The sequence below is a fragment of the Vidua chalybeata genome, chromosome 9 (genome assembly GCF_026979565.1).
Source record: "Vidua chalybeata isolate OUT-0048 chromosome 9, bVidCha1 merged haplotype, whole genome shotgun sequence".
Classification (NCBI taxonomy): domain Eukaryota; kingdom Metazoa; phylum Chordata; class Aves; order Passeriformes; family Viduidae; genus Vidua; species Vidua chalybeata.
This window is the reverse complement of record NC_071538.1, coordinates 13,548,458-13,574,266: the sequence shown is the minus strand read 5'-3', so window position 1 is coordinate 13,574,266 and position 25,809 is coordinate 13,548,458. Positions and strand designations below refer to the sequence as shown.

At 56.4% G+C, this 25,809-nt stretch overlaps 2 protein-coding genes across 3 annotated transcripts; one reads left to right on the top strand and one right to left on the bottom strand.

The window, feature by feature from the left end:
• Positions 1-1,773: 1,773 nt before the first annotated feature.
• On the bottom strand, positions 1,774-17,962 carry POMGNT1 (protein O-linked mannose N-acetylglucosaminyltransferase 1 (beta 1,2-)). Of its 2 annotated transcripts, none has more exons than XM_053950233.1 (22): positions 17,215-17,962; positions 15,387-15,579; positions 13,299-13,407; positions 12,812-12,927; positions 12,490-12,555; positions 11,959-12,072; positions 11,187-11,304; positions 10,787-10,885; positions 10,186-10,313; positions 9,521-9,591; positions 9,178-9,253; positions 7,666-7,749; positions 7,495-7,536; positions 7,267-7,325; positions 6,663-6,735; positions 6,228-6,356; positions 5,800-5,925; positions 5,581-5,645; positions 5,199-5,243; positions 4,895-5,030; positions 4,467-4,576; positions 1,774-4,188 (listed from the first exon to the last, which is right to left on the bottom strand). In XM_053950233.1, the coding sequence occupies exons 2-22, from the start codon at positions 15,495-15,497 to the stop codon at positions 4,086-4,088; spliced, it is 1,980 nt and encodes a 659-aa protein (XP_053806208.1). In that variant the 5' UTR covers positions 15,498-15,579; positions 17,215-17,962; the 3' UTR covers positions 1,774-4,085. The 2 variants fall into 2 exon arrangements, with proteins under 2 accessions (XP_053806208.1, XP_053806207.1); XM_053950232.1 differs by lacking the exon at positions 17,215-17,962 and adding an exon at positions 16,411-16,525.
• LURAP1 (leucine rich adaptor protein 1) lies at positions 16,685-22,593 on the top strand. Its single transcript, XM_053950234.1, has 2 exons — positions 16,685-16,917; positions 19,960-22,593. Exons 1-2 carry the CDS (start codon positions 16,717-16,719, stop codon positions 20,647-20,649), a joined length of 891 nt encoding a protein of 296 aa, XP_053806209.1. The 5' UTR covers positions 16,685-16,716; the 3' UTR covers positions 20,650-22,593.
• The last annotated feature ends 3,216 nt before the right edge of the window (positions 22,594-25,809 follow it).

Sequence of the window (25,809 nt, the reverse complement as noted above, 5' to 3'; positions counted from 1 at the left end):
GCCACCCACCTTAAACGTGGGCACAGGAGGTGGCGGCCCTGTGTCTGCAGGCATAGCAGGGAACAGGGATAGGAATGGGCTGGTGATGGGAAAGGACCTCCCTCAAAGCTGGGAACAAGGGGAGAAGCCAAGCAGAGCCCCTTCCTGGGAGCAGTTTGGGCACCTTGGCATTTATGACTATTTATTCATAAATGCTTTTGGCATTTATGACTTTTTAAGAGGCAGAGGGTGCTGAAAATTTAGAATCAGTTCCCTGAGATGCACGTGGCTGGGCACAGCACCACCGACTCCCTCCCACGCAGGGAAGGAGATGGGGCCAGCACAGAGCATCTTTCTAGTGCTGAGATCTCTCCGTTCAAGAGGACTGGGTGTGTTATCCCAGAGGACTCTGGCTGGAAGGTGCTTCCTTCCATCTGTGGGGCACAGAGGAACCATGTGCCATGGGAAGGGTCAGCCTGGACCTTGTCTCCCACATACCAGCCCGTCATCGGAGCACAGGGACTTCCTTCTTCCTTGAAACAGAGATGTCCAACAAAAAAACTATGATGCATAAAAATAAACACCACCGGAAACTATGCAAAATTCCCCACCCCCCACAAGCTCTGGAAAGGTCAAGTTTCATGCCAACACTATTTTGCTTTTGTTTAATTATCAGCCAGCTCCTGGGAGGTGGAGCAGCCCAGACAGGTTCTCCTTTGTAGGGCTGCACAAAGCCAGGGAGGCCGGGCTGGGGGGGCTGCAGGGGCTGGGTGAGAACTGCAGCTCGGGCAGCACGTGCTGCAGCTGCTGCTGCATGGGGCTGAGCTGTGGCAGCCACTGGGTCGGACGTCAGGGCAGGCAGGCGAGGGGACAGTTGCCCGGCCAGCTCCTGGGACAGCCGGGAATGCTCCAGCACCAGCAGGATGCACCAGGAAGTGAGTGTGAGACCCCCGCAAAAGGGCAGGATGATGAGCGACCCGTCTCATCTGACAGGAGCCCCGGGGACTTGGGTAATCAACCCTGGCATCAGCAGCACCTGGGGGTGATGAGCCAAGGCTCTCCATCAGCCCCCACAGGTTCTCCCCTTCAAGGGGTTAACCTGCTTCTACTGTCATCCCTGTTTCAGGAGGGGAAGCTCCTATAAACGCAGCGGTTTGCACATCCTGGCTCCCTGAGGTGGTCACCACACGGAGGGTGTCAGACCTGAGCACATATCACTCTGCAGGGCTCTGCCCCGGGCACTCAGACGCAGCAGGTGGATCCTCCTCTCGCCCACAGTGCCCTGGCAGAGGCTTGGTGCCTCGGCAGGAGGTGGATGTGGAGGCTGCCAGGAGGTGAGAGCCCCTCAGACTATGTAAAAAACTTCTGCTAAGGGGTTGCCCTGCCAGGAAGCTGTGCTTGGTCCTGGGGAGGGGCTGTCGGGGGTGCAGGATGCAGCTGGTCCATGCTGGTGGCTGACATTCTCCCACTACCACTGTAGTTCTCAGCAGCTGGAGATGCCAGGAGGAAGATGGGGACAAGTCAACAGGCAGTTTGTCAGAGTTTCCATCAAGATAAAAGTGATAAAGCTTGAGGAGGAAACAGCTCGTAAACCTCTGCCAGCCCTGCTCGCACTGCATGGCACCACACAGAGGACCTCTGGTGGAACAGGCCTGGGGCCACCGTTAGCCCACAGCCAGGCCTGTGCAGGCCTGGGCAGAGCAAGACAGGGCTCTGTCCTTTCCAGGCAGGACCCCAGAGCCAGGGACCCCAGCCCTGTACCCTGCACAGGGCCAGCTATGAAACACACGAGGCTCAACAGCTTTGCAATGTTTACTCTTGAAAAAATAATTCAATTCAGAAAGCGTCAAACCCTGGTGATGCCACACACCCAGCCCTGCCATGGCTGCCCCTCCTGAGCCTTGCTGGGGGCACAGGGAAGGATGGAGAACAGCACCCTGTGGGCCTGGCATGGTGTGTGGAGAAGGGGGAGCCTAAAGCCCACCAGCTGAGTCCTGCTGTCACTGAGAGCAGGGAGCCACAGAGCCCTGTTGGGCAGGGGAGGAGAGGGGAACTCATGTTTAGCCATCCCTATCCCTAGGACCACCTTCCCCAGCCCCAAGAGGAGCTGGAAAGAAGCCAAGCCTGAGCCCTATCTGAGAAGGGCAAGAGGATGCATTTAGTTTCAAGGGGAAGAGAAACTGAGCCTTGGGAACAGAGGTGCCAGGGAAGGGCAGTGGAGAGCCATTTGGAAGTTGTTCCAAAGCAGGGCATGGGGAGCAAGCTACTTTTCCTCACAAAGAAGTGAAGTCCCTTTTCCATCCTCATAAAAGACCTGCCTTACCCTGAGGGCTAGCACAGGGGCCACCTGCCCACTGGCTGCCAGAGCAGAGTCCCACGGAAAGGCAGCACTGGAGAGGGCAGGGCTGAGCCCCAGACCAGTACTGCAGCCTCAAGGGTGCCACTCTGCATGCTCTTGTTCCCGTCCCTGCAGTCATGCTAGAGCTGTGCTGCATCCACACTGGGATCATCCTGGCCAAGAGCAGTTTCCTGGTTCACAAGTTTTCATTCCTATTCTAGGCAAGGGAGAAAAGCAGGGAAGAGAGGGTGGAGCCAGGGGGACAAATATCCCATGACTGCACCTGTGCAGGCTGGGGGCTGCCAGCTCTCCATGCTGCTTCCTGGAGCACCATCCATCCCTTCCCAGGAGCAATAAATAAATAAGTTAGTGTAGTGTAGACCCCGACGCTCAGTTCACAGTGTGAAAATGAAGGGGAAGAGCCCCTGTTACCTCAGGGAATGGGCTGAGCAGCAACTCCTTCTCCCAAAGGCAAGCCAGAGCACTGCATCCCTGCCAGAGGCCAGGGGATGGGCAGAGAATGGATCTCTTGCTGCACGGATGAGAGGAGGAGCTGTACTGAGCAAGGGGACCAGGACTGCCCCCCCGGGATGCAGGGACATTAGTACCAAATGGCTGGGGATGGGAGGGGGCCCTGGGATCCTTCCTAAGGCACTGAATCCCCTCCCTGTCCCTCTGCACGAGGGGTGTACCACAGCGGGAGGGCCAGGCTGCCCATCCCAGACCAGCTCATAGCTTCCCTGCCAGCAACTTACTGCAGTAAGGGTGGGAATTCAGGAGAAGAAACTCCCTCTGCCTTCAGCAAAAGCAGGGGCTACCAGGGCAGGGAGGATGGAGAGGCAGGGTACAGTACCACAGGCAAGGACCAGAGTGCAGCATCTCTTGCTCCAGATGACCCTGGCCCACCCGGCCCCTGCAGCCAGGGGATGATGCCTGCTGGCTGCTCCCTTCTCGCTCTGCAAGGCACTTTCACCCCCTGTCCCACGACCCAGGGGCAGGGCTGCTCCCCACAGAGGAGGTGGGTGAGGACAGTCTGAGCCAGAGCACATGGTCTGGTTCACTTCCACCTACAATCACCTCCAGCTTCCAGAACTGACCGCCCTTGTGCTGGGTGCGGGGTGTCCACTCCGTGTCCGCAGCAAGTCCAGCTCCTCTCCAGCATTCCCTTTTCTGTGAGCTGGGCTGCACCAGTGCCTGCAGCCCACGCAGCAAAGCCAGTGTGCAGGAAGATGTCCGACCCAGCACACAGTCTTCAAGGCGCATCCATCGTGCAGGTAACAGGAATATCTGGAACATCCCCTCTCCAGCACTGCGTTCACCATGGGGCACAAAGCCAGCAGGCAAGAGTTAATAAATAACACCCAGCTGGCAGGCTGCAGCACTAGCACCACGCTGCCTTCTCAGAACTTCAGGGCCAAAAGGGAGAGCAGAGGTGTTTTTTGAGGCCCCCTCTAGGCTCCAGTTGAGCATCTCCTTCCTCCAGCCTTGCCCAGCCAGGGGGCAAAAGGAGCAGCGTTAGTAGAGTGTCTGTGTTAAAAAAAACCAAGTTCCTGGGATTGGGGTGGCATATCTACAGGGAAGGACCCTGTCCTGTGCAAGGGAAAGGGAGACCACAACAGGGGGCTGGAGGGAGCCCAACATCTGCTTTTGCAGCCCAAAACAGGAGTCTGTATCCAGTCACCAGCCTCCGAGAGCTGCTGCCAACTCTGTCTCTGCACCGTGGGGGTCTCTGTGCTCCCCTGGTCCCCTTTGCTTCCAGCTGCCAGCCTCACGTCTGCTCTGCTGCTGCAGCCGCTGGCACTGCCACCGCCCCCTCCTCCTTGGCAGGGGGCTCCATGTAGATTGGTGTCACCGACGAGGGCTTCTTGGACCTGCAGGTGAGGGGGCTGGATGGGAGCACGCATAGCTGATGGGTCCCCTCAGGACCCCAATGTCCAACAGCACTGCCTGGCATGATCTCCTTCCCGCTGGGACATCTTCCAACCCTGGGAATGTATCCCGTCCCCCCTCCCACCACACTGATTAAGGAGTGAAGGTGGTATCCCCTGAGGATTGGGCTGGGAGAGAAGTGGATGATGGTGTGTGCCAGGCAGGGGACAGTGCCATAAGGATGGGGCATTACTGAGCCCTTCGTGTCCCTGATACTCACGAGTAGGGGGAGGCAGGGACCCCCACCACAAGGAAGTGGTTCTTCTTGCGGAAGAGCCGCCACAGCCCCTTGTGGTTCCCACGGACATCCAGGTCCCAGATGTGGAGGCACTAGGATGGTGAGGAGGGAGGAAAAGGCATCAGAGCCTGGGGATGGACACCAGGGCCAGGTGTCCCCCTGGCATGGGAAGAACCACAACGCCTGCCCTCACTGAGACACAGCAGAGAGGGATGTACCCCAAGACTGGGGTGCCACAGGGCTGAATCCCTCCAGCTACACCAAGAGCTTCAACATCACCCAGGGACAGCAAGAACCCATTTGGTGAGCTGTGTCAATGCCAAGGGAAAACCCAAGAACAACAGCCAGGTGTTTCCCAGCGACACAGAGACCAGTGCAGGGCTGAGGATAGGCCATGTCAGGGCCCTCACCTTGGCAAGTTGAGTCCAGGTGGTGAAATCTGCTTCCTGCTCCATCCTGATGAACATGACGTAGACCCTGCCCTCAGTGTCGGGCACGAAGGAGTCCTCACAGGGATTCTTGCTGTGGTCCAAGACCTCAGCCTCACTGTGGAAATGGAACAAGGAGTGAGAGGGGACCCCACCTTCTCCCTGTTCCCACTTCAGACATTCAAGATGTGGCTGGGGCCACCAGGGCCATCTCCACCCTTCCTTCTGTTCTGGCTGGTTCGCCCAGTGTGTCTTGTGGATTCCCTGCCTTCCAGCAGGCACTCACCCCAGGAGCCGATGAATTTCAGTCTCATAGTTATCCTTCCTCAAGCTGTTGGAGGAGGAGAGAACATGGATATCAGGGCAGAGTCAGATAGTTTGATCCAAATTTAAGACTGTCTCAGTGTAACGCATCTGGAACCAATAAATGGAGAGCAGGGACTGCCACGCATTCTTGAGATGTGGCAGCACAACCACGGCCCTTGAACATGGCCACCTGGAGCACAGGGTAGCCAAACCCAATCTTGCAAAAACCACTGCCAGGACTCCCCAGCAGAGGCCAGTGTGCTGATTATGGCCATTCCAGATGGGAGATGACTCCAACACAAGGAGACAAGGGTCAGACCAAGCAACTGTTTCATCAAGGTCTCATTGTGACCAGTACTCACCTCTCTACATTTTTAAGCTGGACATTTGGAACTGTGTTGAACTTGTGCTTCTTGAAATAGGCTTCCTGGGAGAAAGAGAGAGGGTAGGGAAGGAAAACCAGGTTTGATCATGGTCAGCAATACCTGGAGATGACTGCAAGCATCCCCACTAGTTGTGGAGGTGTCTGAGTCAGAGCTCAGCACCAGGACAGGGCCTGGGGGCTGCGGGAGGTCACTCACGTGGAAGTAGCCGTTCATGTTGAGCCCCACGATGCCGAAGTGGTAGGAGCGCGAGATGTCTGGGATGATGCACTCCCGGCCCTTCCGCTGCTCAGGCATCCGCATCCACATGTCCCAGTCCCAGAGCTGGGGAGGGGAAACTGCTACTCACACTCAACTCTGGGGACAGGCTTTGGTAGTGTGGCCATCCAGGGACCTTTCTGGGTGCCCACACCCGATCCAGCCCCTTTGACCCCAGTTCTGTGGATGGTTATGTGCCTCCTCAAGTCACTGCCTGTCCTAAATCCGTTCTGCTTGGGCATCCTTCCCAGTATAAGCACAGGGATAGCCCCTCCAGGAGCTGTACACCCAGGGACTAGGTGAAGATCAGGGACTGCTGATGGGCACAGATGGGGGTGTAGAAGAAAGGGTCATTTCAAGGTACTCACCTTCTCAGGGGTTGGCCACTTTGGCTCCAGCTCATCCTTGTACAGGCTCTTCCGGAGCACCCATCCCAGGCCTGGCATGGTTTCCACACGGTACAGGAGCGATGGGTCCTCAGCTGTGTGCTCATAGCCCTGCAACATTATGGGGAGTGTTCAGCACCCTGAATGCACCCATCCCCCACAAAAAAAGGGAGGCATCGTGCTCCATTGAGTTCCTCATTGTGGGAAGAAGGGAACAGCCACTGGGAAGCACATGACAGGGACAGGAGTGGGATTTTCAGGGGCACTTCTGAAGAGTCCAGGGCTGGGGAGACAGACCCACTTAGGATGACAGTGGGGACACACACCCTGCTTTAAAGATGGAACCTGGACCCCAGTCTGACATGGAAACAACACAGGGCAGAGGTGGCCCTGCTGCACCATCCTTCCCTCACCCACCTGGTCATTCCAAGCAGAGATGCAGTAGAGGCTCTCATCCTCCTCCAGAAGGTGTATTGACTGGCTCAGGAAACTGAGGAAAGAGTTGACCCTAGTCAAACACCCTTCTGCCATGCAAAAAAAGGGAAACCCTCCACCAAGAGATGAGCCACCCCCAACTGCTGGAACTGCTTATCCCAATTTTCGGCCTGAGATAGCTGATGCTGGTGGGAGACCAGGGGAGGAGCACCCAAACAAGCTAAGCTGCATCTCACCATGGGAAAAGGACAGCATTGTATCCTGCCCATCAGTCTCTTCTCCTTAAGAAGAAACAGGAGCCTCATTAGACACTGTCCCTGTCCTCTGGCTATGGGGCAGCTCCAACCATGTGAATGGATCAGTATCCCCAAAAAGCCAATGAGGGAGAGATCCCCAACCCTGAAGTCACCCTGCACTGATTGGCAGGACAGTGGTCTCAGACTCTAAAAGCAGAGCTCAGTTATGGCTTTTGCCTGGAGTCTGCTCAGCCTCAGGTAAGTGAGCTACAGCTGGCAGGGATCTGGCCTCTCCTGAGCATCCAGAGAGCTTCCAGGAAATGATCCCACACAGGAACCCCCAACTTTACCTGAAGAAGTCAACAGAAATGTCAAGATCTTCCTCCAGAACCACTGCAAATTTAGCATCCTGTAGGGCAAGGAGAACATCAGAAGGATGGAGATGAACAGGACAGAGCAGAGACACGAGCAGTGTGCTGTGTCTGTGTGGCCCTTTGCCCTGGAGGACTGATCCCAGCTCCTGTGGGACAGGGATCACAAATACCAGGGGAAGGCTGTGCTGTAGCAGTCTCACTCACCGGGAACAGGTTGAAGGTTGCCGTCAGACTGGCTTTGTAGTGCTACAAGACAAGACAATCATTGACTGTGTTAGCATCAACCTGCCACAGATCTGGGGCTGAGCCTGCCTCCCTCAAAAGCTATTCCAGGTCCCTGGAAATAACTGTCCCAGGATTTAAAAGCTCTCTCACCTGGGAAACTCTGGCGTTTTTAATGCTGATGGGAGTGTGCTGTATTCCTGAGAGGCCAAACAGCTCCACAACATCCATTGGCTCCTACAACGGAAAAGTACAAAGCTCATCAAATGTGTGGGTCATTCTCCCCTCCCCTGCCAGTGTCAGCTCCCCAGGACAACAGGAATATCCCCTGCATGTGGCTGTCTTCTTGGAGACTAGTGAGGCTCAATATAGACCCTGCAGCACAGAACTTGCCAAACTCTTGTGGCCCTTCAGCCCTTCAGTATCACCATGATTTTGTTAGCCCTTTTTGCAGACCCAAAGTTGTATCCAAGAATATCTGGGAGGTCCTGATTCCAGCCCCCCACAGACAGTGCAGAAAGCAAACAGGTATAGCCAGGACCTCCTAATAGCTGCTTAATGGCAAGACCACAATCAACTCAACTTTCTCTCACAGTTGCCAAGAAAAGGACCTTTCTGACCAAGGACAGTGATCAGAAGTAATCCAAATTTGGGCTGAGGAATCTCTGCCCCAAGAAGGAGCCACCAAGGCCTTCTCCATCCCCTTACTGTGCATCCCACCTCCTGGCCACAAAAGAGAGAAGGAGCTCCCATTGTACCAATGCTTCCCCCTTTCTCAGGTATCCACCATGGCAGCTCGAGCATCCACGCTGCCCCCTCGTAGCTAAGGGATGCTGCTCCAGTTGCCATGGCAATGGATGCTGCTATCTTTAACTGCTCTGATGTGGTGCAGCAAGAGCCTGCATAAACAAGCCAGCTCCCCTAGCCCCACAATGTGGCAGTGGTGGGAGAGACCTGCAAGGGAACAACTGTCTCCATCCCAGGGCAACCAGGCAGTACCTCACTGGATGCTGCAGAGATGAGGCCTAGCAAGCTCCTGAGATGTACTAAGATCCCACATGCCTGCCCCAGAGTGCCTGCCCCTACATTCCACTGCCAGAGAGACATGGCTTTCAGTGTGACTCTCCAGGGCTATACAAGGTTGAGTGAGAGGAAGGTCTTTGCCTATAAAGTTCTCCTCCACCTGGCCCCAGCTTTCATGAAGCCCAAGCTTTGAGCCTTGGGAAAACAGTTTTGTGTCTCTTCACCTCTTACCAAGGATGGAGATGGACAAGCATGGCTGGACTGGTTTGTTCCTCTCCATGTGAAGCAGCTGGACAGGTGGTGTTACACCCAGAGCCTGCTCAAGGGGCTGGCAATGCTCATCAAGTGAGAAAAGGGGACAGGGAGAGCCCAGCATGACCACCACGTGCCATTCCTGCACACCAACACCCTCCTGACATGGGGATGTCAGTCCTGGGCTTTGGGAAAGGTCAAGGCAGCTTTATCCACACCCATGGCTTGGCTAACTTTGGCTGACTTTGTGTAGGAGCAGGTGAGGAGTGGCGTGACACACAACAGGAAGAAGGTGATGAAGCCCTCAACTTGCCACCCTCCAAGGACTGGGCCAGCACTGGGCTCGGGGAGCATGGAGTTGGCCACAGGGATCCCTGGCAATGCTCTCACCTCGTAGTAGCCATCGATGAAGACTGTGATCATCTGTGGATTGACACCCTGAGCTGACAGCAAGGAACGCAGCATCCTGTGGAGAGATGGAGGGGCCTGAGCACAGCACAGCCCCAGTGGGCACAGGCCCTTCAGCACAGGGGTGTGGATCCCTTGGGATGGGGGAAAGTGTGCACCATTAGGGAACAGGACCTACCTATGCCTTCCCTTCCCCTCCCCCAAGGGGTGCTCACACAATCCCAGGAGGAGGCTGGATGCTGCCAGCAGGACAAAGGGAAGGGCCTGGGCCATGCCTGGTCTTGTGGCACAGAGCAGAGGAGCCATGCCCTCTGGGAGTGCTTACCTGTACAGGTAGTTGGGGCGGTTCCCTGCAATGACAGCTACTGGCACATCAAAGACTTTATTGTCTTTGAGCTGGAAGAGAACAATGTGTGTGAGTAGGGGTGGGAGAGGCCATGCAAACCAAAATGATTCTATGCCATTGAGAGCAGGATCCAAGGGATAGGAACCCACTGTTAACACAGCAGAGCATGCATACCAAGAGCTCCCTCTTGCCTCAGGGCCACACCAACCAACCAGGATGCCCTCAGCACAACTGAAAACCCTACCAGCTTCCCTTCTTCACCTCACCTCTGACCCATCTCCAAAAACCCAGTTTGTATTCCCTCAGAGACCTGTGTCTGAACCCTTCAGCACCATGCCAAGGACAGCCCAAAAGTCACAACAGCTGCTCTGTCTGCAGATATTCAGGCTCTGCTGCTTACACTGATATCCCTAGAATAGGGTAACTATTCCTGGCAACTCAGAGCAAAGGAATTTCCCTGCCCCAGCATGACCTGCCCCCAGGTATTCACCCCACCTTTGCTGGGGCTAAGGGCTTGCCCAGGGGCAGTTTGCATCACTCAGCTAGTGCTTAAGGACAGCGCTCTGCATCAGCTGCAAAACACACCTGGTCCAGCCCAGCCCTCCCTCCTGGAGCCTTCCTGAACACTCTGGCCCTGCACTCACAGGGTCAGGGTTGAACTCGATGGGTGTGGGGTCCTTGCAGCTGCAGACGCTGCCGTAACCTTCCACTTTGCTGCAGAACCTCTTGCGGCGCCGGTTCAGCTCCGTGTCGGGCCAGTGGCACTCAGCATCTGGAGGCATCAAGGAGGAAAAACAGACCTGTCACCCTCACAGACCCTCTCCCTTGGGTGCTCCAGGCTGGGAAACCACACACATGGCTCTCCCTGGGCTCAGCCAGCAAGCCAGTCCTTGGCAGAGAACAAGCAACACTTGGGATGCCAGATACAACCCCAGCAGCCACTCAGAGCCCAGCCCCATCTCTGGCCTCTCTGAGCAGCAGCAGGTTGTTCAAGGCCAACAGTCAGAAAACAGACCAGACCAGGTCTACTTTGGAGAGGTTACAACTGGCCATGTTGCCTCTTCTCCATCCTCACCTTTCTCAACAACCATGCCTGGAATTGCCACGGAACTAGGAAAAAAGGGAGGTAAGCCCATTTTTAAAGTTACCATCATCATCTCAAAAAGCCTTAAATGGCTTTGACTTAACACCAGGCAGCAGGGAGACATCTTCCACTGACAACACAGAGCAGACTGTACTTCTTACCTTCCACAGATGTCAAGTGAACTTCTGTCTTCAGCAGAACAGGGTCACCCCATGTTGAGAGGGCAGGTGACTTGGCGTGCTTCTCCCCATACACTTCTCCTGGAGCAGGAACACAGGGTCAGGACTGCCTGGAAAGGCCCAGCCCCACTGTGTCAAGGCATGACCAGGGGCTGTCAGCCTGGGGGACAGCTTGGCACCTTTTCCCATTGGCCTCTGGCAAACTGCTGAAGGAACATGTTCTGCCTCCATACCCCCAGGTATAGCCTCCTCACCCCCAGGAATGGAGCTGCCACTCTCTGGGACTCGCTTCCTGCTCATAGAGCCTGTTGGGGATGGGCTGGGTTTCTCTTCAACTGGCTTCTCCCAAAGAAAGGAGCCACAAAGCCTGTGCAAGACTCACCCCCCTTCTTCCCCACAAATGTCCACATGTCTCTCCAGCTCAGGAAAGGTGCAACTTGGCTCCCCAGGCTTTTCAGGACATTCTTGGCTGTCTCCTTGAGGTGAAAGGAGCCTTCGTCCTGGAACAAAGCACAACCCTGCAGCTGAGGTCTGGCTCCTGACAGGGAAAAGTCTCCCATCAATACCAAAGGGGTACAGGGCCCACTCCTACCCTTGAACCAGTTGAGCCCAAAACCTTCAGGGTCTCTGTGCCACTAAAGCTGTCAGTGGCTTCATAATGACCCACAGGCAGGAGAGAAAAAATTAACTCCTGTTTCCTTGGGACCAAGGAAACAAGCAGGACCATGTGTTAAGCAACATTTCACACAGCTAAACACAAAAAGCTTGAAGCAGCACAGAGCTGCTTACACAGCAGCCCAGACCTAGCACAGTCCACAGGGTCCCTGTAGAGCCTGGAACTGGGAGCCAGAAGGATCCCACCAAATCCTTCTATTTCCTCACATCCATTCTCCACCTAACCCCTTGTCTATTGCTGTGGGCTCTGACACATCTGCTTTTTGCTCTCCTGCTTTGCTGGGCCCAGCAGCACCTGCAGCAAGAAGGGAGAGCAAGAGGACAAGGGAGGTGATCCAGACAGGGAGTCACAGCTCCATGGAGATGTGACATTTAGTCCTGGAAATGCCTGAAGACATTTAGGAGGCTACTGCCCAGATGAGCTTCAGAGATTCCTGACTCAAGACGACTTTTTTTTTTTCTATTAGGGTCACACATACCTTAATGGTGAAGATTAGGATCCGGCCCCGGGCAACCATGTTGAGGAAAAGTACCATGGCTTCATCTTCGTGGGGGGAATAGGTGTCAAAGACCCTCTTGGCCATCACATGACCCTGTCGGTATTCATACATCAGATGGATCTTAAATACTACATGGTATGGACACACAGAATTATGGAAATCTGCCCTGGAAGCCACACTCCCTGAGCAACACAGGGAGTGGCTTTTCCGGTATGCCAGGGAATTAGTCCCCAGAGTTAGCCCCCAGGCAAGCTCAGCCCTCAGGTTTTCCTGCAGGAGGTCCATGGGAAGCATCACCCAGCCTCACAACTCCTCCCCTGCCCGCTCCCCAAGGACAGCAGGCCGCACAAGGAAACCGTGCAGGGACTCTCTGGATGACCGTGCCATGCTCTGCAAACTGCACACAAAAAGCATTCAGGAACTTCCCTCCTGGCTGCCCCTGGCCTCAGGCACCCAACAGTTCAAGAGCAAGGACAAACTGCCCAGTTTAGAGACACAGGGATGTTTTACCGTGGCCTGGTTTAAGACGATGACATGGATCCCTCTTCCCTGCTCCCGAGCCTCATCTTCCAGGACCTGCAAGTGGATAAATGATGAGAATCATATGCCAAGACCACTTCTTATTCCCTGCCCATTCTGTGCAGCAGAGCCCCCAAACGAGAGGCAAATCTCTTTGGCTTTGCTCACGGCAGTGATGGGTGCCAGAGTAGAAGTCCTAGAAGCAAAATTTCTTGCCAGTCACTTGAAGTGCTCTCACCACTGTTGTTTGTGGCTTCACCCGTTCAGCTCTGTCCACCCTCTGCTCACAGGACAGCCAGCACCTGTCACTCACCGTTGTCCCATCCACAGCCACATAGACCTTCGACCGGCTGGAGTACACCTCGACATCCAGGACCTTCTTGTTGTTGACAGGGTGCCTGGGGACCTCCACATTCAGCATCTCGTCATCTACGGCAGAGAAATTCCCAGTTTCAACCAGTCAAGGCACCTCTAGCTTGTCCCTGCTCTGTGCTAACCCATCCAGAAGTGTGTGCCCAGCAGGCACCCCAGCCCAAGGAGTCATGGGTTGGAATTTACAGGGATAGTAGGTATGGGGAAATACCAAATGACAATGGCTCTGATCCCACAGAGATCTCTGCACCCAAATGTGCTACAGCCTTCAGGAGACAGACCAGGAAGGCAGCAGCATTTTCTATTAATTTTTGTTAACCCACATGCACAGACTTGTTTTTCATGATGTAGCTGGTCACAAATTAGCATTGCATTAAAGAAACCCTCCAGTTTCCTTGCTTTCAAAGCAACAGGATGCTTTCCCTCACCATAGTCCTGTGCAGACTCCTCCTCCTCCTCATAAGCAGCTCTTCTGGTGTCCAAGATCAGCTTGATGTTCACAATTACTGTCACAAGCAGGAAGAGGACAGCACCTGTCTGCAATGCAGGATGATTTGTGTTAGAAATGTGTAAATAACAACCCCACAACCAGCCCGCCTTGGCATGGGCTGCAGGGCACCCCAAGGAGATCCTGCATGGGATAACAAGCATTTGACATTTCCCCTGATTTTTTTTTTTTTCTGAGGAAAGCAAAGAGAAAGAAATACAGGTGATTGAGTTTCATGATGAAATGCATTCATCAGCTGGAGAGCACTGACTCCTTGATATGGGAGAATTAGCCCACTTCCAATGTATCTCTGCTTCCAGATCTGTGAGCAGATTCCTGCTAAATTATTGCATCAAGGTTGAGGGTCCCTGCAGGCAAAGAGTTTGGTAATTCAGAGTTACAGCTCCCAGGGTAACCTTAACTTCTGCCTCTGCTGCAGCATCACTCTCTCATCCATCCCTCTGGAACCAGAGGATGCACTCAGGGTGTTCAGAGGAGAGGAGATGCTGTGCAGCTGAATCAAACAAAGGGAAGAAGCTGAGGTCTGATTTCAGGAAGCTACACTGTACCACAGGCTGCAGAGACCATCCTGCAGCCTTACTGTCTGCAGCAAACTTCAATTGCAACCCCTGTGGATGCTGACACAGAGGGCTTGGGAGGGTCCAGGGGCTGTGGAACAGACTCTTGATTCTCTGAGGTCATTAATGGGGCTGGGATCACACACTGGCCTGCTCTTGCTGAGAGGCACTAAAAGGATTCCTGCCTTATCTGTCCTCAAAGCTCCGTGTTGCTGCTATCCCTGCCAAGCAGGTCCAAGGAGTAACTGAGGAAAATGGAAAACCAGTAATAAGACAACAAAATGGTATAAATGTCACTATGACATTTTGGCTTGTTAATTTGCTGTTGACTCAGGACTATGAGCACCTTTTGGGACTTGTGCACAGAAAGCTTTTAATTAAGCACAAACAGAGCCGTGGGCTCATGGAGAGGCAGCAAGGCCACCTCACCAACCTGCCCAGACCTTCTGCCCTGACCAGCATGAGGGAACAGCCCTGGTGACCAGAGAGAATAAGGAATAAGAATTAAGCAAGACCAGCAGCCAGGTCTAGCAGAGCTGCTTGGCCAAAGGTAACTAATGAATGCTTGGCTGCTGTAGACCTAGCTATTCCATACCTGCAGCTCTGGTCTACCTATTTTAAGCCAAATTTTCATCTGTGTTTTAAGCAGTGCCACAAAGTACAGAGATATGTGCAGGCTCTAGCTCGTTGCCCCAGCATGGTAAGCAATGCCTGCCTGAACGACCAGACCCATTCCCAAGCCTTCAACACACTATCAGATACAGAACTGAACAGTCCTCTTGCCCAGGGAGCCCTCACAAGCCTTTGTCCCTCCAGGTACATGCAAAACCCTCCCCTGCTCCCTCCCACAGCAACCAACTGCCAGATCTCATGAGCTCCTCTCAAGAAAGGCCTCTTTTCTGTGTTTTGCTGCCATGGGGCCAAACCTTCCTGTCCTTACAGCCCCAGACTCCTCCCAGGACGCCGTCTCCACCAAGGATTAGCTGTTTTAGAGCACAAGCAACTAAGCCTGAGGCTTTCCCAGACGCCAGCTGCCTCTGGGGCATGAGATCCTATTACCAGGCCCTATTTTCTCTGTCCACCTGTTATGCCCTACACCAGGCTTGGTTTGCAAATCAAACAGCTAAAGGCTGAGCCCTGAAGCAATCAGCATGGGTCCAGAGCCAGGTTTCTAGCTGAAAGCTTCCCAGTGCCACATGGATAATTGTATCTCCTCCCACAGCCAGGTCTCCACAGGTCTGCTGGCAGCTGAAAGGAGCTGCTACACATGGCAGACCCTTCCACACACAGGCACTTGGAGGCAGCTTCTTGGGGAACAAGTTATGCTTCCTCAGCATGTCAGGTCACCCAGACTGCCAGCAGACGCACTTCCACCCATGCAGCTGCTCCATAAACTTGTAAATCCTGTAGATTATCCTTCCTAATCTACTGCAGGGCCGCGGGTGACTCACCTGGCACAGCTTCCGCAGCGCACGCTGGTTCATCAGCTTGTACTTCCAGGCGAGGTACCAGCTCCGCTTCTTGTGGGCCTTCACAGGGGGGTTGGGCTTCCACTCGTCCATAGTCCCGGGGCTGGCACGGGGCAGCCGTGTGGGGCGGGGGTCAGGATGTGTGCTGCTCGCCTCTCACTTCCATTGGGGCTCCCTGTGGAGATGGGTGCAGGGTGAGGGAGGTGCCTTCAAACCCTCTCCCCAGCAAAGACAGAGCCTGGCACAATCAGTGGCCGTGGAGGGCACTGATGTGCTATGAGCAAAAGCCCTTTGGAGTCTCCCTGCCTTCCAGAACTCCTGCTGGGAGCAATGCAGGAGGCGAGGCTTTGCTGCAGGGTGAGGGGAAGCCCCCGAACTCATCGGCCAGTGACTGCCTCTGCTCCAGGCCAAACCTTCAGCGAGGCTGCTGCAGTGCCATGGGCCCACTCCCACGCTCTGGGAAAGAAAAGCAGCCCAAAGTCACAAGCAGACGATAGATCCTGGACCATCAGTTGTTATGGAATGGGCCTCACTGGCCGCATGTGCCAGCAGGGTCCCTGGTGGAGAGACACCCTCACCACCAACAGCCCCATCCCCGCTATCCGGGTGCAGCCAGCCGGACACGGGGAGCAGCACCGGGCCAGCGTTCTACTGGAGCTTCCAGCACCCCTGGGCAGAGGAGCTGTGCCAGCGGGAGGCCGGGGCGCCCTGCGAGGAGCAAACCGCTGGGCCTGGCCGGGATGCGGAGCCCCGGCAGGGCCAGGGACCTGTCTGGAGCACAGCGCGCCCCAGCAAGGCCAGGCAGGGCGGAGAGAGGAGCGCTGAGGGGCCCAGAGGCACTCGGGGGGCGGAGGAGGCGAAGGGCACTCAGGCGCTCCGGGCGGGGAGGGAGAGCCGGGTGTCTGAGGGCGGCAATGAGCGGCGGCGGGGAGAGGGGGACCCGAGCGCTTCGGGACCGCGGGGATCCGGGGAGGGCCGGAAGGCGCGTGCCGGCCGCGCTACTCACGGGGAGGCTGAGGCGGGGCTGCGCTGGACCGGGCAGGGCAGGGCCGGTCCCGGCTCGGCGGTGCCGCCGCCGCCGCCCCGAGCACCCTCCGCGCCGCTTCCGGCGCCGCAGCGACACCGCGGGGGCGCGGCCGGCGCCGGCCCCGCCCCCGGCCCCGCCCCGCGCCGCTCCGCGCGCCCCGGCGGACCTCGCTGGTGCGCGGGCAGGTGGCGGCGGGGGCGGGGCCGGGGGCGGGGCCGCGGCGGGGGCGGGGGCGGGGCGGAGCGCGGGCCGCGGTGACAGCGCGGCCGCCGCTGCCCCACCCGCATGGAGGGCGGCGGGGAGGCGCTGCCCGCGGACCTGCGGGACCTGGCGGGCAAGGTGGGACGGCGCCCGCCCGCCGTGCTGCTGCGGGGGCTGCGGGCCGACGCCGCCCCCGCGCCGCCCGCGCCGCCCGCGACACCCGCACCGGCCCGCGGTGCCCACCTGCCGCTCGCCGAACGGCTCCGGACGCTCCGCCTCGAGCTGGTGAGTGCCGCGGTACCGGGGGCGCTGCCGGGCCCCCCCCCCCCCCCCCCCCGGTAACTGACCGTCCCAACCCGCCGTCACCGCGGCCACCTCGGGCAGCCGCTTGCCACCCCCGGCGACAGTCCCGAATAGTGCCCGCGCAATGCCTGCATTTTGGGGAACCCCCCCTTGCTCCTCCGTGTACGCGTTAACAGCCCCCAGCTCATACCCCTTCCCCGGCCGCTCTCTGCCCCCGGCCCACGCAGCACCCGCCCCCCGGGGTCCCCCTCGGCCACCTCCGTCCTGCCCCCTTCGCACCCCCAGACTCCGGCTCCGTCGGGGATCGCGGTGTCCGGGATCACAATTTAGGGCAGGGACCTTCGCCAAGGGCATGGTGGTGGATCTCGTCTCCCCCGGGTGTGCCCCCCAGCGTGACAAGGCACAGGCATCGCTGGGAGCTTTCCGGGGGTTCGGTTCCTGCGGGGCTTCTCGGGTGGCTCGTAAAGGGTTGTGCTGCGGTGGCAGCCTTTCCCGGGAACCGTGGGAGTGCCGATGGCAGCTTTCTCGCCACCCTCTTTCGTGGAGGGAGCAAAGACCGGCGATGCCTGCGCCTCCGGGAAACGTGGCGAGGTTGGGCAATGGGTTCAAGTGCAGCTGGGGGAAGGGACTCTCCCACGCATGAACATGCCGAGCGGGTGGGAATGAGCGTTGTTTCCATAGGGAAACGGGCTCGATATGCCCGCATCCCTGCGTGCCCCCGGGGGGGCTGGAGCACCACCCAGACCGAGCCCTCCGCTTTGGCTGATTCAATATTCCCATCGGTGCAAGAGCTTTCATCCTCCCTCTGCTTTCATCCTCCCTCCGCACCGGCTTCCAGGCTGCACCCTGACCGGAGGAGAAAGGTCTCTGGGGCAGTGCGGTGTTTGCCCTGCCCAGGTGCAAGCAGCCTCAGCCTATGGCAGCAAGGCCTGGCTTGGGCCGGGCATTATTCACCTTGGCTCAGAAAGGCATTTCCTTGCCCTGCCCTGGCTCTTCTTGCTGGCCAGTGAGGAAGTGGGGACACTTCACACCCAGGTCAGCAGCTTGGGATTAGAACCCAGGTGCCAAAACCCAGTACAGGGCTCCCCTCATTGCCCCATCCCCATAAACAGGGACCAGAATTCCCCCCCCCAGCAGCAGGAAACCAGCAAACCCAATGCTCAGAGCATAAGCTGGCCTGGGAGTGGGCGGTGGGAGGAGAATTTAGCAAATTCCCACTCTCGCCTCCTGATCTGAGGAGGAAGGTTTATCCCTAGGGCTAGATATCTTGAAAGGAGAAGGCGCCTGAGGTTTCTTGTGTGCTGGGGAGGGGAGCAGGGCTGTGTCTGCCCATGGAGAGCGTGAGGAGGAGTGTGACAGTCCCCTGTACAGCTGTCCTTGGTGCGAGGTCGTGCAGTGAACTTCAGTGCATCTGGAGGAGTACAGAGAGCAGCCTGTGCTGGATCTCCTCCCACAATAACCATGACTTGCTGGAGAGGGGATTTCTTGGAGTGCAATGGGGAGGTCAGGCTGGCGTGAACTAGCAGCAAATTGATGGCTAACTCCTTCCAGCAAGCAGTATGGAAAGCAGGGAGTGTTATCCCACCCTCTGCTTTTGGGTTGGCTCCCCGGGCATCTCTGACAGCTGCAGTTCTGCACGAGGCAGAGAAAAATGGGGAACCCCCCCCAGGGGTTTCCAGCTCTCCTCCTCCTTCGTCGTCTCCCTGCCAAGGCCAGATGCTTTAGCAGTGCGTGCAGAAAAGTCCATTGTAGGCAGTTTTTTAAATAACTTGCCTAGAAAGGAAATTTCTGTACTTGGAAGCTGGCTCCTGCCCCAATCCGGGCACATCCCTGCTATTTTTTATTTAAATCCAGCTTGAGGAGCATGAGGAGGGGGTGGGAGGGCTGGTGTTGGGTCTTTACAAATCTTTGACCTTTTTTTTTTCTGTCGTCTGGAGTGAGGGGTGTCACGTGCTGAAATCCTGGCTGGAGTTTTCCCAGGCTTCTTCCTCGGATGCTTCTATGGCTGTGCTTGGCTGTGGGACCGGAGACAGGGATCTCAGGAGACTGTGGGGTCACTCGTGGGCGGGCAAGTGACTCCCAGGGTACCGGATGCTGAGGATCGGCTGCTGTGCTTAAAAATGATCCCTGGGGAGCGTGTGGATTTCTGCCACATCTTGCTGATGCTGGGCACAGGATGTGTTTGTGAAGGAGTCCACGGGCATCTGCAGCCCGCAGGCTGTCTGTACGTGCCCTGCAGTGGGTTTTCTCCCTTTCCCCCCATCGTGGCCTTATTTCCTTTCCTGGCAAAATATTTGCGTCCTGTGTAGGGGAAATCCAGTGGCTTTTGGCGGCCAGTATCATACAGACAGGAATGTCTTGGCACACGGGGCTTTCCATTAGGAAAACAGATGTTTCTGCAGCAACTGAGGTTTGCAAAGAGCTTCCCCAGGCTCGGAGGGGCAGGAGTCGGTGAGGCGAGTGGTGTGATCAGCAATGCCTGTCCTCCTTGTCCTCCCATTTTGGGAGTGATTTGGGTCTCCAGGTCCTGCCATGTGACATTATCACCAGGCTTGGTTCAGATCCTAGAAGGTGAGAAGTAAAGGCATGAAGGGACCAGCTTGGGGAAGTGCTGGTGGTCCAGCCAGACACTTACACTGAGCAATGCCTGATCCTCTTGCCCTGCCAGCAGCCTCCCAGGTCTTGGAGGATGCTCTGGGATCAGATCTGCATCCAATACCTCCAGTTCCTTGCTTACTCCTTGTTCCCATAGAAGACAGCAACACAAGTGCCCTGGATTTATTTCCCTGAGGGGGTTGGTGGCTGGTGGGAACCATAAGTTGTTGGTTGCCGATGGCCGTGTCCCCAGGTCTTGGACAGGGCCCCTTGGGATGGTTCCCTGCGGGGTGTTCTCCCATACCATGCTCTTCATCAAGCAGCTTAGGAGCCCTGTGGCCACCACAGTGACACCTCTGTTGGGCTGGGCTGGGACATGGGGCCCCTGGGTCGCCTCAACCCCCCCTGTGCTCTCTGTCTCCCCCCCAGGCTTACCTGCGAGCGGTGGACGTGAAGATCCTGCAGCAGCTGGTGGTGGTGAACGAGGGCATCGAGGCGGTCAAGTGGCTGCTGGAGGAGCGGAGCACCCTGACCAGCCGCTGCAGCAGCCTGGCCAGCAGCCAGTACAGCCTGGTGGAGAGCCAGGAGGCCTCGCGGCGGGGCAGCTGGGACAGCCTGCAGGACCCCAACGACAGGCTGGACAGCATCTCCGTCGGCAGCTACCTGGACACCTTGGCTGATGACATGGATGAGTACTCCCACAACGCTGCTGAAAGTGCCGCTGCATCCACATCGGGCAGAGCCGTGGCCAGGGCAGAGCAGGATTGGGTCAGGATCGACCTCGAGAGGGGTCTTGCAATGCAAGAGAAGGACGCAGAGGAGCACGAGTGGCCCCACGTGGACCTCTCTCCACCTGGGCTGCCCCAGGATCAGCGGTTTGCTAAGGAGCCTCAGGTGGCCAATGGGTATTTGGGCCAGCAGTCCCCCTCTCTGGAACCAGACAGAGACACCAAATCACCACCAGGGGCCAGGGAGAGGCTGGGGAAGGGAAATCCAGATGGGAAGGCTTGGAAAGCTGAGGCTGACCTTGAGAACTGCAAACTCAACAGCAAACTGCACCTGGAGTACGATGCCCACTGGCGCTGGCTCCAGTCACAGGATGATGTGACATTCTTATAGCCCGTGGCTTTACCTTCCCAGTCCAGCTCTCCCAGCTGCCCACTTTGCTTCATTTGTCTGTGCTTGGGAGAGCTGGGGTGGCTGGAAAGGGGGGCCAGGCTGGCTTGGTGGGCTGCAGTGTTCCTCTGATGGCCTCAACAGCATTTGGTGATGCAGCCATAAGGGACTGAGTGCCTGCCCTGTGGCACATTTCTGGGAGAGAAGGGGTGAAGCGGGTCCTGGTAGATTTAATCCTTTGCTCTAGGGTGTTGCTTGCAGGTGGATGGATGCCCCTCTGTTGTCCTTGGTGGTGGTAGTGGTGGTGGGGAAACCTGGGACAGTGGTGTTCCTGGGATCTCTCCCTCTAATCCTCAGCTTTGTGTATGCAAAAACTGGGGACCCTTCCCCCAAAATGACTACCCTGAGAGGACAGGAGATGCTGCCATGCAGCTACAGCTTGGTGGCACCAGCATGCTCAGTGTGGGGCAGGACCATCAGCAGGGTATCCCTGTTGGATCTGCTCATTTCCATCATTGTCTTCAAGGCCAGTGTCCATCCAGGGCAGAGCAGACCTGGGGTTTGGCCCCAGCACATGGCAGATGCTAAAAAACCCTTCCCTGCAGGTGAAGCCCTGCCTGGTTTAGATGCCTCTGTGAAGCCAATCTGAGGTGGGGCTGGGGAGCCTCTGCCCGTGCCCTGCGGAGGAAGGATGATGGTGCAGACTTCCCGATGTGATAAGAACGACAAAGCACTGGGTGGGAAATGGAAATCCAGTTCTCCCAGTTTGTTCCTGGACTGTCTTCCACCTTGGGAGCAGTCCTGCAGGATCCCGGGATGTGGCAGCACACGGGCAGCCTGGCAGTGCCTGCAGGGCTCCGACTCAGAGAGGCTCCTGCTCTCCCCTGACACGGTGTGATGGTGGGGAAGGCTGGGTTTCTCTCTCTGTGTGCTGAATGGTGCCAGGTCTCTGCCTTCTGCCAGCAACCAGAAACATGAGGCTGCTCTGTCGGGGTGGATTTGCAGTGACTCTGCCCTGGAGACATCTCTGTCTTTTTAACCTTGGCTTCTGCCTGTGCCTTTTGCTGTCCCCACTGTGCCTCCCAGCATGCCCCTCGCTGGCTTGTAGAGCATGGCTTGCAGCTGGAGCTGTGTGAGAGCTTGGCAGGACCTTCTGCCTTCACCAGATGATGCAGGAAAGGACCTGAGCATCCTGATTCAAGGAGCCAAGCTCTTCCACATTTGTGGATAAGCCTGGAGTGTCCTGACTTCAGAACCCATGGGTACATCTGTCCCCAGCCAAGTGCTGTGACGGCTTTGCTGTCACCATCGTGCTGTTGTTCCCTTGGCTGCATGGGTCACAGCTTGGATCTGTCCGTGCTGGGATGGTGGGAGTGAGGACATTGTTTTGGGATGTCACTGGGAAGCTAAGAGAGAGGGAGGTGACTGGCTGTGACTTTCCAGATGAGAGATGTGAGCTGGCTGTGGTTCGAAAGGTGGTTGGGTGCACAACAGGTTCAGCTTGGTGTCTCTGAAGCAGCACCTTCAGTGGAAATTACCCTCTGTTTTGAGAGCCCCGAGCACCCTCTCTTCCCCTGCAGATCCTCAGAACCTCCCTGGATGGATGTGGAGAGCAGGACAATACCCAAAATTCTCTGAGATGGTACCTGTTGAGGACTTGGGTGAATCCCAGCAAACTGGGAGTGGGTTGTCCTATGCAACAAGCATCCATCTGCTTGCCCTGGAGCAGCTGTGCTTGGCTTGCCATTGCCTGTGAGTAGCTTGTGGCTCCCTGCTGACACTGAGCCACTGTGTCCCCAAGGCTGGCTGTCCCCTGCTTTCCTGCTAACCCTGCATGCAATGAATCAGCTGAGGGTCCCTGGGGGAGACAGGGTAAGTCCTTTGGCACTGTTAAAATAATTCTCAACAAAAAATAGCTGGCTTAATAAATGTTTGTGTTTCTCCCAGGCCACGCTGTTTGTGCTTTGCTGAGCTCACCGGTGTTTCTAGGGAAAGGAGAGAGGCTCTGGGATAGAATGCCCTGGAGCCTCTGGCAGCCCTGCAGAAGGGCAGGTTTAGCCCCAGCCCTGAAGCAGGCACAGTCCAAGTGTCTGGGCATCTGTCCCTTCTAACATCAATGATAAAAGTCACTTTTCCTGAAGCAGCTGGGTAGCGGGGCACATCTGCTGGGAGCAAGGATGACTGTATTGATCTCGGCTGGACTATAAACAGCACCTTCACCCTTCCTGCCCCATATTTCCAAGGAAGATCACTTTAGGTGTTTGCCAGCCCTGTGAGCTGTGCTGGAGTCTTTGCTTCCTGTGTTCTGCAGCAGCAGCAGCTCTGGCTCCCATGGCTTCCTCCACCCAGGAGGTGCAGTGTGCATCTGGGTGTAGAGCAGAGACTTCTCCAGCCCAGCCGGGGTGGGAGCAGCACAGCTCTGATATCAGACTTTTGGGATTTGCTCCTGGGTGGATCCCTTTAAAACCACTAGAGCCACTTCTCATGCAAACATCAGCTTTTCCAAAGCAAATGCAATCAGCTTATCCAGCCCTGCCATCCCAGCCTCAGCATCCCTGCCGGCTCACAGCCTTGACACCAGCAGGACTCGGCAGCATTTCCCCAGTTTCTGCTGGACTGAGGTAAAAAATAGAATAATGAAGAAAAACTTAGACATAAAATGCCCAGCCTACTCTTACAAACCTAGACCTCAGCAGTTGGAAGACCCTGTATTGCTGCAGAACTTTTGCTGGGGCTTACCTGGGCATGGACTATTCAGCCTGGCTCACATCAGCCCAAGGTGCCCATAGTCACAAAATCTGTGTATCCCCCAAATCCCAGCTCTAGGAGCTGGAGGGGTGGATGGGACCTCATGGTTGTCTCCCTGCCCTGTCTCTGGGCTGCCTGGATGAGGGATCACCCACCTTTGGGCTTTGCCCAGGCACGTGCAGAGCCAATGTCCCAAACCTCCCCTGGGGAAACACCCAGGGACCTGTGTCTGGCTGAAAGGTGGGTGCAGCAATGGGGTGCAGAGCACCTATGGGTGGGAAACAGCCCACAGCACGGATCCACAGCCTTCCTCCTGGTCTGCCTGGCCCTGACCCTGCCTGCTGCTGCCCTTGAGCTGCTCTTGGGCTGTTCACTGCTGGTATCAGGTAAGAAAACAAGCAGATAAAGCAGGCAGGATCCCAGCCGTGCCAGAAAACACCCACCTCTGTTACAATAAAAACACCAGCCAGCCAATTTTTTTTTTCCAGATATACACAGAGATTAGAGTGCCTTAACGAGGCAGTAAAACACTTCAATAGCTCTCCTTGCTTGTTATTAAAATGTCCCCTGGGCTTTCCCTTGCCTGCATGTGGCTCAGCTCTGAAAGGGCCTGTCCCCAGAGCAATGCAGCCATTTAAGCGATTTCTGTTAGTTCCTGTGGGGAGGAAGCATGAAAATATCCTTTTCTCAGGGGAAAAAGAGCATGGTCCCCATGGTCGGAAGGGAGGTGGCTGAACTCTGTGGCCTTTGGTCTGGTGGCCCTGTGAGCCCCATGGGCTCGCTGGCATGGGGAGCATCACTGTGGGGTGACCCTGGGTGTGGGTGCAAGCACAGCCTGTGGGGCTGGATCACAGTGCCCCCCACCCTGCTCTTACCTGGAGATTGACCTGGTTATCTGTAACCCTTTCTGGGGAGCAGCGCTGTGAGCAGAGCTCTGGTTTTCCACTGCCTGACCCATTGCAGGCAGTGTGGGGCAAGAGAGGCCAACAAATGGGACAGGAAAGGCTAAGTGTAGCCCCCAACCTCTGCTCTCAGCCTGCCCTGTTTTGGCAGTGGGGATGTTCTGATGTGGGCATGGCAAGTGTTGGTGCTGGTTGCAGCAAAGTGATGATCCCCAGATCCCCAGGAAGAGCTCCATGATGCCAAAGCTGCCTCCAATTTAGGACAATTGAACTCAGTCCACTCCTTTGGGGCATGGTACCCAGGCTGGCCCCATCAGCCAGCTCTCCTCCAGCCAGCACCCCTCATCTAGCCTGCTCCCCACAGGCCCCAGGAACCCCCAGTACTGGGTTAAATCAGCCCAGTGTAGGATTCTTGTCCTGAGTTTCCTGCTGGCTTCCAGCTTTTCCTTCCCACTGCCCCAGGTTCAGAGGTCTCCAAAGAACCTCCTACAGGTTTTGTGCAAAGAGGAGAACAAGAGACATCCCCCCCTCCATGCCTGTCTTCTGCTGAACCTCTACAACACCCTGGAGAAGCCACACTGGACAGGGGATGCTGTGCCCAGGGAAGCTCAGACACCAAGTGGGTCTGCTGGTAACCTCCTGCCTCCTCTCCACCTTTGGGAAGCCCCTCCTGAGATTCTTGGTGTCTGCAGCTGAGTGACTGTGAGGCTGCTGAACGGGGGTACAAAGTCAGAGCGTGAACCAGGAACGAGCTGAGCCTTTGGGAAATGCCTCCTCAGGCTGTTGTTCCCTGCCAGGGGCTGGCAGCAGGCCAGGCCTTTGCTTTGGAGAATAATCCGCTGGCTTTAGAGCTTCCCAGCACTCCTTGGGAGTGAAAAACAAGTGTGACTGCTCAGGGCCTCGTGGGTGTGTGGGCATGGCTGCGTGACATGGACAGGCTCAGGATTCATTCCCTGCCTGTTCCAGCCCAGCTCAGGGGCTGGGGGAGGGAGTGGTGGCACAGCTGTCCCCTTCCTCCTCGCTGGGTGCTGGGCACCCCCTGGCCCATCAGCATCCCTGATATGCCACCTTCTTCCCACTTCCATCACCCATTGCTGGGCGAGAATCCCCCTACACCTCCCACATAGGACTTGGATCTGGGGACATCCTGCTCAGTGCCACCCCAGGGGTGACAACCAAAACACGTGTGTGCCCAGGAGAACAGTATGCTCCTGCCACCAGCAGCTCTGCCTCGGTCCCCAGCAGGGAGCAGCAGAAAAATCTGAATTGCTCTGCCGAGAAATTAATCTTCTTTCCCTGTCTTAACTCAGCCTGACCTAGAAGAACCACTGCCCCCCTCCCCAGGTTGTTTTTTTTTTTTCCTCTGTGGAGTGTTTAAAGGGAAAATTACAGCAAATGTATTGCAAAGAAGCTGTGGGAGACAGGGGCCAGACCTCCAGCAGGGCAAAGTGGTTTTAGACAGGATTTGCCAGGCTGCCCTTTCCTGATCCTGACCCTCTGATCTGGGGTGGGT